Source organism: Brachypodium distachyon, chromosome 3, assembly GCF_000005505.3.
Source record: "Brachypodium distachyon strain Bd21 chromosome 3, Brachypodium_distachyon_v3.0, whole genome shotgun sequence".
NCBI lineage: Eukaryota > Viridiplantae > Streptophyta > Magnoliopsida > Poales > Poaceae > Brachypodium > Brachypodium distachyon.
The window spans coordinates 15493072-15506504 of NC_016133.3; the positions used below are offsets into that span (position 1 = coordinate 15493072).

A 13433-nucleotide genomic window follows, 5' to 3' on the forward strand; every position below is an offset into this window, starting at 1 on the left:
CTATCGCTGATCAGTGAATTGTATGACTTTTGATCACTTTGCAATAAAAATGGTTGTGTGCATGAATTGATGCAGAGGTCGGGGATCGCTTCCCCTTTTCGAAAAAAAAGACACGACTGTGTGGAGCCTTGGGGCTTCCTAGGGGGATGGGATGTTACGGTACTAGGCGTAGCCAGTGATCGAGGGAGAGTAGCCATCCTTCCATTGAGCTGGTCTTTTTAGATGGAGAGGGCTCTCTGCTTATGAGCTATGCCGGATGCGCATAAATGTCTGAACATGACACCATTGTATGGAGTTGGACCTGTGACGCTAATACAACCTGGCTGATAACTAGATTAAGCATAATACTACTTCCTCTTATCCAAAATAAATGTGGCTGATTTAGTACAAATACTTATTTTGGATCCAAGGTACTAGATGGTTACCGAGTGAGGACCGAAACAAGTTGCCAACTTGCAATGCTAACCTGGGTGTGCATAAGTGGTAAGGCCATCCAACGTGGAACAGCTGGATATATGCTCTGATCGGAACCTGTAATGATACCAGCTTAAGCAATTAATGTGGCTCTTTTTATCATGGATCTGGCTAACTAGATTAAGCGTAATAGTAAAGTCCTGAAAATGGACTTTTTTTTTTTTTGAAGGAGTAGAATTCTGTGAAGCGTTAGTTCACTACCTACATGTTGTGTCAAATGGAGGTAGTGGATGATTACCGAGTGAGGGCCGAAACAAGTTGCCAGCTTCCAATGCTAACTTGGATGCCCATCCAAACTCACATGCGCTGGGAAGACGGGCTGTACCAGAATTGTTTGCTTGTGTTAGTAGTTTCGTACAATTTTTTATAAGGAGTAGAATTCTAGTAACTAAACTGAAAAGACTTCTCATACTAGTATGTCAGTAAATGGTTGCACTGAAATACCGAAGTGTCGAGAAATGCAACAGTGATAATATTGTAGAGAAAATACACAGTACAGAATAACAGAACTGAGATCACTCAAGGGACCATGTTAACCAGGAGTGCAATATTGAAGAGCCCTTTTTCAAAAGAAGAAAATGATTTTAAGACCTGGAGCACATCAAATAGCATTCAGAAGTTACCAGTCTGACAACTACATTATGGAGGTTTTAGGGAAGATAATGAGCTGTTTACAGCAAACTAGTTCACAGTTCCTCAGGCAATGGCATCAAACAATGGCAAAAATTAGCATATATCCCGTCTACCTTTTTTTTCGTTTTCTTCTTTCCACAAAAGGGCAGGTCACTCAATTTCATATCAGAGAATTGCCAGGCCACTACAGATATCAGTTCGAGATGAAAGGCAAATTCAACAGAGAAAGATAGCATATGGAACATTCTTCAGGCTCCAACAAAGTAATCATAGAGAGACTTTGCAAGCGACATCCTCCATACCGTCGGTGACCATCCTTCTGCCTGATGAAGACTTCAGCAGTCACCGGCATCAACCTTGTAGAGGAAAATTGGCATACCTAAGACCCGAGGGCATCCTTTAGCCTTCGCACTTCATTGTCGATGTTTGTTACCATTGTTACTAGCACTGTAATTGTCGGCTCCGGGGATACAGGGTATCCCGGATCCTAAGAGCGCGGGACGCGGCCCCACCATGTCAGTGTTAGGCTCCCCGGGGACCGCCTTCCCGGGATTGCCTTTTCGGGAAACTTGCGACCGTTCTCTCCTCCCTCGGGCTCGGGACCGAAAGGCTCCGCGGGGATGCCTGGGCTGGGCAACCACATGGCGAGAGTGCTAGGCACCGCCTAAAGTGTAACCCGGATAACCGATCAGTCTAGGCTAGGGGATAACCACGCCATCACGACCCGGAGAGTTGGATGGTTAGCCACGTCACTGTGTCTCATTCTAGACGAACAGATCTATGCACCCAAGAATAAAGTAGCTTGATGCATAGTACGAATGAAATATGACTGTTAAGCTTAATCAGCCTTTGGTAACGGCTGTGCAGTGTTTGATTGGACAGGTACAAGGGGGCCATTCTCATTACCAAAGATGGGAATACATGCTTTCCTATTACCGCGAAGGGCGCTAAGAAGACTAAGCAAGGAAATGATGAAGAGAATGGTGCCAAATGAACGCGTCCATGGAACGCATGGCAGAGCGGCGCCTCCGCCACCCCGGGCTCCGGCAGGGGGTCGGTTCCCGGGAAGCATCTTCTTCGAGCGACATCTTCTTCATGCCATTCGAGCCTGAAGTTTACCCGTGCAAGAATGGGCATGCGGTGCACGACAGCCCCCGCGGCTGTTAGCACCGGACGCACGATTCTCGCAGCGTTCCTTCGAGTCGGAGGCAGAGCAACCTCGTAAAGAGGGCCACGGGTGCACCGAGGGAAAACCACCTTGCAGGTGGCCTACGGGCGCCTCGCCTATTCCTTGCGGGGAAGTTGAGAAGCCCCAAGGGGGTAGGAGCATAGGGAGGAGACCCCTGTTCCTACCCAGGAACTCCGTCTTGCTTCCGCAGCAACATCTCCGAGGGGCCCGAAGTTCTTCTTCTCCTTCTTCCTCTAGCCCCAAATTGGCCCGTTGGCGCCTGGCGAGCCCGAAGCAGGGGCAGCCGGCATTGGGCGGCGGATCTGGTGGTTGGGGGTCCCGTGCGTCCGCTCTCGGTTGCACGGGGAACTTCACCACGCCGACGGTGGGTCCTTTGTCTTTGTCTACATCACCATGGCGCCATCTACTTCCACCTTCTGGGGACACCAACCCAGCCTTCATCCTGCTTGGAGCGCCGTGGAGGTCATTCACCTAGAGAGATCGCACGGGCAAGTTCTCTTCATCTAAGGGGAGGCATCTACATCTCGTGGTAAATAGAGGGGGAGCAGAGGAAGGAGCCATGAAGCGCAGGGAAGAAGGGTGTGTGGAGGAAGAAAGGGCAGAGTCCCTCCTTTATACCCGAAGGCTGCCCCTTGCCCTTCACCTACCTCATTAATGAGGTGCCCTCTCCAACGGGCGCCGCATTGATCTCCCCCCTACCAACCACGATCGCTCCGTAATAACTCCACCCACGACCGTAGTGGCTCTTCCCACGGAGCACGGGAATCGAAACCGCCACGCAGAGCAGTCAAAGCCACGTCCAGTCGTGGCAGGTCATCTCCACTACGACAAGCAAGCGACCACGCGCGTAGCCAGGCGATCATGGCAGTGGGCCTGCGCCCCTCAGTCCTTGGTGGGCATCGCCCGGCAAGAGGCTCTACGTCAGCACTTGCATCCTGCCGGATCAATGCCGGGGGCTACTGTCGGCTCCGAGGATACGGCGGTATCTTGGATCCTAGGAGCACGGGACGCGACCCCACCATGTCAGTGTTAGGCTCCCCGGGGACAGGGTTTCCCGGGGACCGCCTTCCCGGGAAACTTGTGACCGTTCTCTCCTACCTCGGGCCTAGGACCGAAAGGCTCCGCGGGGGTGCCTGGGCTGGCACCCGGGGAGAGAATGCGTCACTGCTTACCTCAGCCAGTCCTGGACGTTACTTTGGCGCCCACGAGCCTAGGCTGGTACGAATCTGCCCGTTCAAAGGGCGTCCTCGGGACTGCACGACTGCGGGGTGACGATCGCCGGCGAGGATGGCAGGAAGGACACAACAGGACTCCCTTTACCTTTTGACCGGCCAGCTTCCATGCCGCGCCAGGATATCACCGTTTTGGCCAAGGCAAGGCCGAAAGCTTCTCAGCGCCCTGGACCGGGTATAGATCACTTTGGGTAGAAACCATAGAGCAGACGGACAGCTTCATCTTCGTCTTGTAGCGGGGATGTTCCCCTGTAGCAGCACACATGCCGTGTGCCCTAAGTTCGCCACTATGGTGCCCCCTTTAACTATAAAAGGAGGCCCAAGGCTTCCACTCAACAAGGTTGGCATCAGGGATAGACCAGGCATAGGTAGTTCGAGATAGGAGAAGGGTTGGTGTTCTGACCGCTGGAGAAGAGCAGCGTCTGTTTCTCCCTCCTCCTCGGGCCGCCGTAGTTTAGGCTTGAGCTCGCCGCTCCGGCTGCTCGTTGTAATAGTTCCTTGTGCCATCCACTACCATCTATACACATAAAGTAGGACGTAGGTTAATACACCTTCGGGTGGCCCGAACCTGGGTAAATCACCCGAGTCGAAGTCCTTACCGGTGAGGCTCGGATCACTACTCCCGCGCCCTACTACCTAAACAAAAAATGGGGTGTCCGCACTCCCGATGTCCGCGTTAGCACACGCGACAGTAGTATTCTTAACACATGATGAATGCTACCCCCGTTAGTTTTTATAAGACGTTCTAGCTTTGTCCTAATTCAAACTTTCTAAAGTTTTACCATGTTTATTGAAAAATAAAGAGATGGCCTCTCAGTTATCACTACGGCAAACTAGATTTAGGTACAATTTCATAGTCACGTTGCCATAAACAATAACTGTCCCACCTGCGAACTGAACCTAACTCAGGTGGTTAGTTCCTTGTGGTGGAACCAGCCCACCCAAATGCAAGTTCCAGACTTGGTATGGGTGGGAGTGACATACCCGTGCTAACCATCGCACCTAAGAATAAGAAGAGTGTAATGTGCAGCTGGCGTGTCTTGTGATTTTGCGTTTTACCAGAGGTGATGTTATATTGCTATGAATAAAACCGTAACTGATATACACACAGATTCGCTACGGAGTAACTATGACAATAATATGTTGTTTGCAGCACTCTATCGACTCCAACACATTGTTATTCCTGTTGATTTGGTACTCACAAAATAGAAATGGGGAGGTTATACCATCTCAGATGAATATCAGCATTGTGTCTCCACACCTAACAAGAAAATTAAAAGATAGTTTCTTCGTTCCCTAAATCCGTGGCCTGTAGTTCAAAAAAGTAATTAACCTACGTTCTTACCCCAGAGTAGTGGCCGACGGCGGCGACTCCCGCGGCCGAGAGAATGCCGGCCGCCGATGCGCCCGTGACCGATTGGCCTCGCTCTTCCTCGTCTCCTGTCGCCGGTCCATGACTCCGTGGGTATCTCGCCGGCAATAGGTTCTGGATTCGCTTGTAGGAAGGGAAAGAGGGGAGGAGAAGGACTGGAGGATTCTGGCCGGCCGGCCGGCCGGCGTTGCGTGGGATACTGCGAAAGGGAAGGCCTCGATGCTGACGGAGATCGATGGGAAGGACCACGAAGAAGAAGCAGCGGAGGCTACTTGCAGTCAGCCCAGATGAGGCCCAGATAGCCCATCAGAGTAACAGGCTGGCCTTGTGCGTCTAAATAATAGGCCCATCCATAACTTCAGATGGCTCTCAAAAAAAAAAGAAATCCATAACTTCAGTTCTCCATGGAATGCTTCTCTTCATGGTCTTTCTTGGATGGGATTATTCACCTTTTCGAGAGAAAAAACACTGCACATATCTGCCTTTCACCACGGGCAATTTACACACTCCATCCATGTCCCCTTAGCAAGGTCAGCTAATTTTGCTAGCTGACCATAAGTACTCATGTACATGTTTCTTCTGTTGTTTCTTTTATTCCTAAAAAATCTCCTTGACTCTGTGTCAACGAAGACAACGGTTTGTGTAAACGATTGTTTGTATCCTAGTCGCACGTGAAACAAATTTTGTTATTCTATGGAGAAACTAAACACAGTGGATCCAGTAGCATTCTCTCACAAAACTCCATATAGGTATTTATTCAAAGTCGCTGTTCACAGACAAGCACTAGTACGATATACATATATATGTTCCGTTTATTTTATATCTTAACATATCTAGAAATTAAAGCAAGTACACTAGCAATAGTACAAACATATAGATCTTTCATGACATTGTTTAAGGCTTGATTCAGTTATGGTTGTTCTCCCATAATTGAGCCTGGAGCCAGTCTATTGTCCCCTTCTGCACTTGAAATGCCTTGGCCAAAACATCATCTGAGATTGGTGGTTTAGATCCAAACACCGCATTGGCAATGGTGATAGTCCCAGGGTTTTGGCTGCTGAGTGCCGCAATTGCGACAGCTGGTTTGTATGGATTGGGGTTGAATTGGAAGTGGATGAGCCCCACAGGAAACACAAACACATCACCTTTGTTGAGCACCTTGGATAAGAACTTGTTGTCCGGGTTTGAGGTGACAAAACCCACATAGAGTGTCCCCTCGAGCACGGTGAGAATCTTGGTGGCGCGGGGATGTGTGTGCGGTGGGTTCTGACCCAAGGGTGCGTAGTCGATGCGCGCTATTGAGATGCCAAGGGTGTTGAGGCCAGCGATCTGCATGACGTTGATCAAGGTGACGTTGGATCAAACCTTGTTGGTCATCCTAGGCTTGTCGAGTTCGGCAGCCTTGAAGAAGTCATCTGCATTCACGTACATTGGGTTCTTGCAAACAAACCCATTGACAAGCACTGCATGCATATGAAGAAGTAATGTAAGCACACGAACCTTATGGAATTGCATCAAATACATGTAATTTTAGAATGTCGTTCCAACATAAATATACTTTGTGAGAACAATATCCTTGATCAAATCGAGGAGTACACCGTACCTGGAGAGTTCTTATCTGCGACACAGAAGTCTTGAAGAGGGCTTGGATCCGAGGCGATAACCTGCCAGGAGAACTGAGGCAAGAAGAGCGGCTAGGAGAAGGAAGGAAGAAGAGGAGGCCATCCGTTGATCTTAGGCTCTTTCGTCTTCCGTTTCTCTTGTGTGTTTGAATGTTGTCTTGTTGATGTTTTGGCTATGCAGGGTGTGCTTATATAGCAGCAGCTAGCGCTAGCAGCGTGAACATGTGAGGAGCAACAGAAGAGGTCAAGCACTCGAGTGGAACTAACCAACGGATTGAAATGGTCTCCCTCTGTGGCTGCTGCCTGAAAGCGCTGATTAAACTAATTATTCTGCTGTCAACTTTTCTACTCCGTTTGATATGTGAAGGCTTGCTACGTACAATATCTCCCTTCTCTGCACCTAACACAACTAATTTATGAACAGGTTACTGTATAAGATATCATCAAATGTGAGAATTATTGCCAAGCTTAATTAGTCAGGTCGGGTTGGATATGTTTCTGCATCAAACCAAGTAACCAACCTACTACTCGACAAGAATTATGGAACGGAGAAATACTACGTATCAGTTCTCTCACAATTGACAGTGCACCATTTCTCTTCTTCTGATCGATATGGCCTCTTCTTCTGATCGATATGGCCGGTTTCATGCAAGCAAAAGTTCAAACATATATCTACATAACTGCTCTAGAAAATTTTAATTTATGGTGACCCAACTTTCTTTTTTTTTGGCAGGACACAACGTAACTATGGTGTCACTGCACACATATGTCGCCCTAGCTAGGCCTTCAAATGCTTCCCTTGCGAGTTAATCAAGTAGAGCAGTTAATAAGGACAGCCAAGTCAGCACTACCAACTAATGATCTGACGCGATGAAGTGGTTTCATCGCTTGTTCATATTACCTCTCGACGACTGAGTTACCCGTAGACTCATCACTGAAAGGAGCTCCAAAAGGTAAAAAAAAGAAAATACAGTAGCACTTGCTCTTTCCGTGCTACCTAATCTGACGTGGTGTTGATAGATCGCGTGTTCATATTACGTCTCGACGACTGAGTTAGCTAGCAGTCGGAGAAAACGAAGAGAAAACACACGACTGAGTCGGATTGGCTGGAACATTGCTGGTTGAGGCATGTTTTGGATCGACCAGCGACAGCCATCTCCGTGGAGTACTGTGAGTCATATGATCATATCCGATCCGGACTTTCGGAGGGCCACCTTCCAGTATATTTTTTTTTGAGAGGACCTTCCAGATATATTAATCCCCTGGGCTTTCGGTCCGAGTTTTGGGCCGGGCCTTTGAAGAGGAAAAGTGAATCCCAAGACTGATCCGCGATGCCGAGTTTGGGCAGGCCTCTGGATCGGGTGGTCCATGCCCAGGTCTAATTCATACAGTAGATGGGATGCATGTTGCTGGTCCTGATGATTTCTGAGAGAACCAACTAGGAAGACCTGCACTGTAGATCTATCGGCAGCATACTGTGAGAATTCGATCTTCCAAATAGGTGGACCGTGGGCTCAGTGATCCAATTCGGAAAAGACAAGTTCGAAAAACATTGCATCGTTGAGTCTCCACCTAGCTCCATAACAAGTACAAGTGGGGTTCCGGAATTAATTCAGTGGATCGAGGAAGAAAGCCACATTTCATCCGTATCTCATACTGAGTCCAGACTCCAGACACAAGAGTCCTTTTAGAACCATGAATTGTACGCAAGATACAGGTTTTCATACAACAAGATTGCAGGTTTCACTTCGTAGCATGTTCTGCGGCCTGCTCCAACACCCATAAAATGTTTCATGGGAACTAACTATCGGAGAAGAGGCCGTCAGATCACAAACTAGCCCCTGCTGGCAGCCGGCAGCCTGGCACATATACAACCATTAGCAGATGCAACGAGAAAAACATGAAGGCAGGAACCTGTGTCCAGTGTCCAGCTATGTTACACAACTAGTAAAACACACGCATGCAGGCAGGAACCTGTCCAGCTATATTACACAACTAGTAAAACACACACTACTGGTAACGTAGGCTAGTTCAAGCAACACTGGCTTGTCTGCAGCCAAAAGGCCTCCTCCAGGATAACATATAACACAACCATCCAAGATCCAAAACAGTTAACACAGTGGCTTCCGACTACTGAAGATGACACAGCTGCATGGGTAGCAACACAGAACAGGGGCACCGGGAGAAGATCAGAGAGAGTACTAATCATGGAACATTGGAACTTGGTAGTATCAGGTGCCATCACATTCACAGCTCACGTTGCCCCAGTCAGTCTCCCTCAGGGGACGAGGGATTTGAGGAGTCTTCCCAATAGACGTCACCATAGTCGCCATCATACTCCATTGCTGCCACCTCGCCGTAATCGGCGGCACGAGCCACCATTTCATACGAAGTCAAGTAGTCTTCCCACTAGCTGTCACCATACTGATGCGAGTACTCCATCTGTTTTAGCATTGGACATTTAGCTACAAGCCTAGTAACTGCGTCAGGCGAAAGGGAATCTGATCTGGAGTCGATGATTCGGATGCTCTTCAAAGAGTTGCCTCTGCAGAATTATATGAAACCATACTCAGACAATAAGTACAACAGGACTGCATAACAAGTTTATTGTAGGCATACTTTCTCCTTAAAGACAAGTGGTTGGAGAGATTACATAATCATCAACCATAAATATTAAGTGAGTCTCACGATCTAGCTCACTTATTTTGCTATAAGCGATCTGACATGAATATGCTCTGGTCCTCCTAGTTGCAGAGACAAAGGAGCTAGCAGGTACAGCCGTATTTGATTTTAGTTTGCAAACTACTCAGCTCTAGCATTTGCATTGACCTTTGAACACCTAACTATACCAGACATGTCACACACGTAGTAAAAAGCAGTACTGACATTCAAGAGCAGAGATGTAGGGCCCAAAGAAAAAAAATACCTGCTTGGAATGTAATCCAGGAGTTCGCTACTGACAAACTACTGTGCCCAGAATGACTCCATCCGTCCGTCAGAACAATCTATGGCCACCTTTGCCATTTTGCACATGACGCTTTCCGCCTTCGAGAAAACCACCTTGTGCTCGGTCATGTCCACGAAACGCCACAGCTCAGGCAACTTGGCAGCCTCCAACCATGAGTGGCACACAAGCCCTGCTCCCATCAGGATCTCAATGGTCCCAAGCTTTGTGAAGATAGCAGAAAGAGCATCAACTGGGAGCTCAGACCAATCCCTAACTTCAGGCACAGGAAAAGGGTTTGGCTCCACCTCCATTGTGGAAGGTAGTACCTACAAATAACGGAATCATTAAAAAGAGAACAAGGATGACCAAATTTAATTTGAATGATGCCATGCTAAATCACAGCTTGCGCACAAGATAGAAGAATTTAATGCAATGTAGTTAGAGCAGCTTCTCTGTACAAGGTAACAACATTTAGGAGGAAACCTATGGATTATCAAATTGTTTAGACTGAAGAAACTTCAGATGTCTAAGTAATTCTTTTATATATATGTCCATTTACTCTAATCAACATTCCCCGTCTCATCCAGTCTTATTTGGGTAATACATCCCAGCAGATTACCTATCCTAGGCATCCCCAATATCCTGCTCACAAATTCTCATATTTGAGAGGGCAAGTAAGGATTCCCTATCCCTAATGCTAATCATTAGGGTGTGCTAATCAATGCAATTTGGTGCTAATCGATGCCAATCCATGTAAGAGATTGTAGATATTTATGTGCTAAGATAATTGACGCTAATCCTTGTTGTGTGCTGATCATGTGATGCTAATCATTTTTATTAGGTCGTATCTTACACGTGATTACTAATTATGATGTTTCTCCGTGTTTTTTGATGTGGATAAAGTTCCACTAGCATGCTTAATCATGTTACATATGCATTGATATATGTTATATAGTAATAAAATATGAAACCAGATTCAGTTTAAGCTCCTCAGCCTTAACAGGCAACAAAAACAAGTCTGAAAGAATGCCATGACAGATTTGAGGAATCTGCTACAGAGAAGAGAGATTTAGGGGAGGGGGGGGGGGGGGGGGGGGGGGCGGGGTGATCTTATATAGGGAACCAAATTTTGGGAGAGCTGCAGGAGATGCTCTAAGAGACACACACAAACACACAACACAAAAGAGACCAAGAGGAAGTGGTTGTATGCCTCCCTGATCTGGGGTGCCAATTAACTGTCAGAAACCAACAAGCTCTTACTCGCATACATGCATCTCAGAATCAGTCCAATTTCGGTCGATTTGCCAAAACATCCACTGCACATTCATTCAGTAAGCAAGCAAGCACGCACGCACGCACCTCTCTGTACTTGCGCAGGTCGAGCTCGAGAGGTTCTGAGACCCCAGCGTCGCCATCGCCCACAGCATGTGGTGGGCTGTCAGCATGGTCTCCTGCTTCTTCTCCCTCCTGTACTTCTCGCTCGCCCTGCAACGCAGAAGCACGGACATTCGGGTAAGGCCATTGGGGCAGGCCAAGCCTAAACAGTAAACAGAGTAAGCGCCGATTTTACTCGCAGTTGGAGATGGGCAGGATCAGGGACCGGCCGTCCTGCTCCCTGGCGCCGCCGCATCCTGTGCACCGTGCCCCCAAATCGAAACAGTAGCAGATTCAGATCGAGCCACCACACCAAACCCTAACCCCTAGAAGGATCGAGAGGCGCGCGGAGGCCGGAGCGGAGAGCGAGGGGGTGGGAATGGGATGGGTCATGGGAGAGAGCGAGCGGTGTTCTCTGCCGATATATGTCGCGGCGCGCACGCGACGTGGCGGGTGCTCAGAGAGGCTCAGGAGCCAGGTGGTGAAAGTGGGCGAAGCGGTGAGCCAGGTGGTGAAATTAAATGTACTCCTCCGTAGAAAAGATCAGAAAATGGTGGCTCGCTTGCTGAAGGAAAGTGTTTACATTTTTTTTTTGAAGGAAAAAAAAGTGTTTACATATGGCATGTAAGAAATGCACAAAGTATCACTGCCGGTGTCAAATGGGAGAGCGTTCGATTTTTCTTCTACGAACGCATGCTCGAGAACCTGTTGTAGGTGTCACCAGTGATAAGTCGTTGACGGCTGTCCGTCAGCGGAGGGTCAAACGGAATGTTAGTGATTTTTCTGACAACTTTAGTTTGGAACAAAAACCGAGTTGCAAATTTTGTTATTCTATGGCGAAACTAAACACGTTGGGTCATGAGTGTAATAGTCTCTCACAAAACTCCATATTGGCGATTATTCAAAGTGGCAGTTCACAGACGAGCACTAGCACAATACAAATATGTGATCCATTTATTTCATACCATAGATATTAAAGCAAGTCACTTGCAATAGTACAAACATACAGATCTTTCATGGCATTCTTTATGACTTATTCAGTTGTGGTTGTTCTCCCAGAATTGAGCCTGGAGCCAACCTATTGTCCCCTTCTCCACTTGAAATGCCTTGGCCAAAACAACATCTGAGATTGGTGGATTAGATCCAAACACCGCATTAGCAATGGTGATAGCTCCGGGGTTTTGGCTGCTGAGTGCCGCAATTGCGACAGCTGGTTTGTATGGATTGGGGTTGAATTGGAAGTGGATGAGCCCGACAGGAAATACGAACACATCACCTTTGTTGAGCAACTTGGATAAGAACTTGTTGTCTGGGTTTGAGGTGACAAAACCCACATAGAGTGTCCCTTCAAGCACAGTGAGAATCTCGGTGGCATGGGGGTGCGTGTGGGGTGGGTTTTGACCCAAGGGTGCGTAGTCGATGCGTGCTATTGAGATACCTAGGGTGTTGAGGCCAGCGATCTGCATGACGTTGATCAAGGTGACGTTGGAACCAACCTTGTTGGTCATCCTAGGCTTGTCTAGTTCGGCAGCCTTGAAGAAGTCATCCGCATTCACGTACATCGGGTTCTTGCAAACAAACCCGTTGACAAGCACTGCATGCATAGGAAGAAGTAAATGTAAGCACGGACCTTTATGGAATTGGAATTGCGTCGAGTACAAATAATTTTAGAATGTCATTCCAACATAAATGTACTTTGTGAGGATAATATGCTTGATCAAATTGAGAAATACATAGTACCTGGAGAGTTCTTATCAGCGACACAAAAATCTTGGAGAGGGCTAGGATCGGAGGCGATGGCCTGCCACGAGACCGAGACAAGAAGAGTAGTGAGGAGAAGGAAGAAAGAAGACGAGGCCATCCTTTGATCTTAGGCTCTTTGCTCTTCTATTTCTCTTGTGTGTTTGGTTGTCGTCTTATTGATGTTTTGGCTATGCAGGGTGCTTATATAGCCGCAGCTAGGAGCGTGAACATGTGAGGAGCAACAGAAAGAGTCAAGCACTCGAGTGGAACTAACCGACGGATTGAAATGGTCTCCTCCGTGGCTGCTGCCAGAAAGCCCTAATTAAATTAATTATTCTGTTGACTGTTTTCATTTGATATACTTCCTTCCTCCGAAAATCAGTGACGTAGATTTGTACAAAAATCTATACAAATTGACGTCACTTCTTTTAAAACGGAGAGTATATGTACGTCCAGGGCTAGCATTTCATGCAGTGTCATGCCTTGCTAGGGAATCACAAGTTGGGCTTACAATATCTCCCTTCTCTGCACCTAACACAACTTATATTTTTACAGCAAAATACCTCTCCATTACTTATAAATAACAGTTACATCCTCAACGAGGAGACTGCACCTAACACAACTAATTCATGAACAGGTTCCATACCTACTAATCACATAGCACAGTTTTTTTTGGGGGGGGTAGTCATGAAGCACAGTTAATCTAGTAGTAGAGCAGTTAATAAGGAAAGCCAAGTCATCACTACCAACTAATCTGACGCAATGACGTGGTTTCATGTGTTAATATTATCTCTAGACGACTGAGTTAGCACTTTTAATCTTTCCTGTTGTACCTAATCTTTCCTGT

General features: G+C 47.3%; 2 protein-coding genes, 1 long non-coding RNA gene and 1 pseudogene across 3 annotated transcripts; all 4 read right to left on the bottom strand.

Annotated features, from left to right (window-relative positions):
- Window positions 1-310: 310 nt before the first annotated feature.
- On the bottom strand, window positions 311-5132 carry LOC104583562. Its single transcript, XR_731395.3, has 3 exons — window positions 4874-5132; window positions 713-793; window positions 311-531 (listed from the first exon to the last, which is right to left on the bottom strand). It is a non-coding gene; the product is annotated as an uncharacterized LOC104583562 (long non-coding RNA).
- Window positions 5133-5626: 494 nt separating this feature from the next.
- On the bottom strand, window positions 5627-6625 carry LOC100823895 (annotated as a pseudogene).
- Window positions 6626-8222: 1597 nt separating this feature from the next.
- Window positions 8223-11312, bottom strand: LOC100824511 (F-box protein SKIP19). The gene is given in 4 exon segments (XM_003573462.4): window positions 8223-9067; window positions 9449-9795; window positions 10829-10954; window positions 11040-11312. Coding segments are annotated over 4 exon segments (669 nt in total). The 5' UTR covers window positions 11100-11312; the 3' UTR covers window positions 8223-8931.
- Window positions 11313-11735: 423 nt separating this feature from the next.
- Window positions 11736-12746, bottom strand: LOC100824204 (germin-like protein 8-11). The gene is made up of 2 exons (XM_003573461.3): window positions 12584-12746; window positions 11736-12437 (listed from the first exon to the last, which is right to left on the bottom strand). Exons 1-2 carry the CDS (start codon window positions 12702-12704, stop codon window positions 11881-11883), a joined length of 678 nt encoding a protein of 225 aa, XP_003573509.1. The 5' UTR covers window positions 12705-12746; the 3' UTR covers window positions 11736-11880.
- Window positions 12747-13433: the final 687 nt, after the last annotated feature.

Excerpts from the sequence above, each read along its gene's own strand:
- LOC100824204 (XM_003573461.3), bottom strand. The coding sequence starts at position 12,704 with ATGGCCTCGTCTTCTTTCTTCCTTCTCCTCACTACTCTTCTTGTCTCG. Across the intron at positions 12,438-12,583 it reads CGCTGATAAGAACTCTCCAG|TGCTTGTCAACGGGTTTGTT; the intron begins GTACTATGTATT and ends CTATGCATGCAG.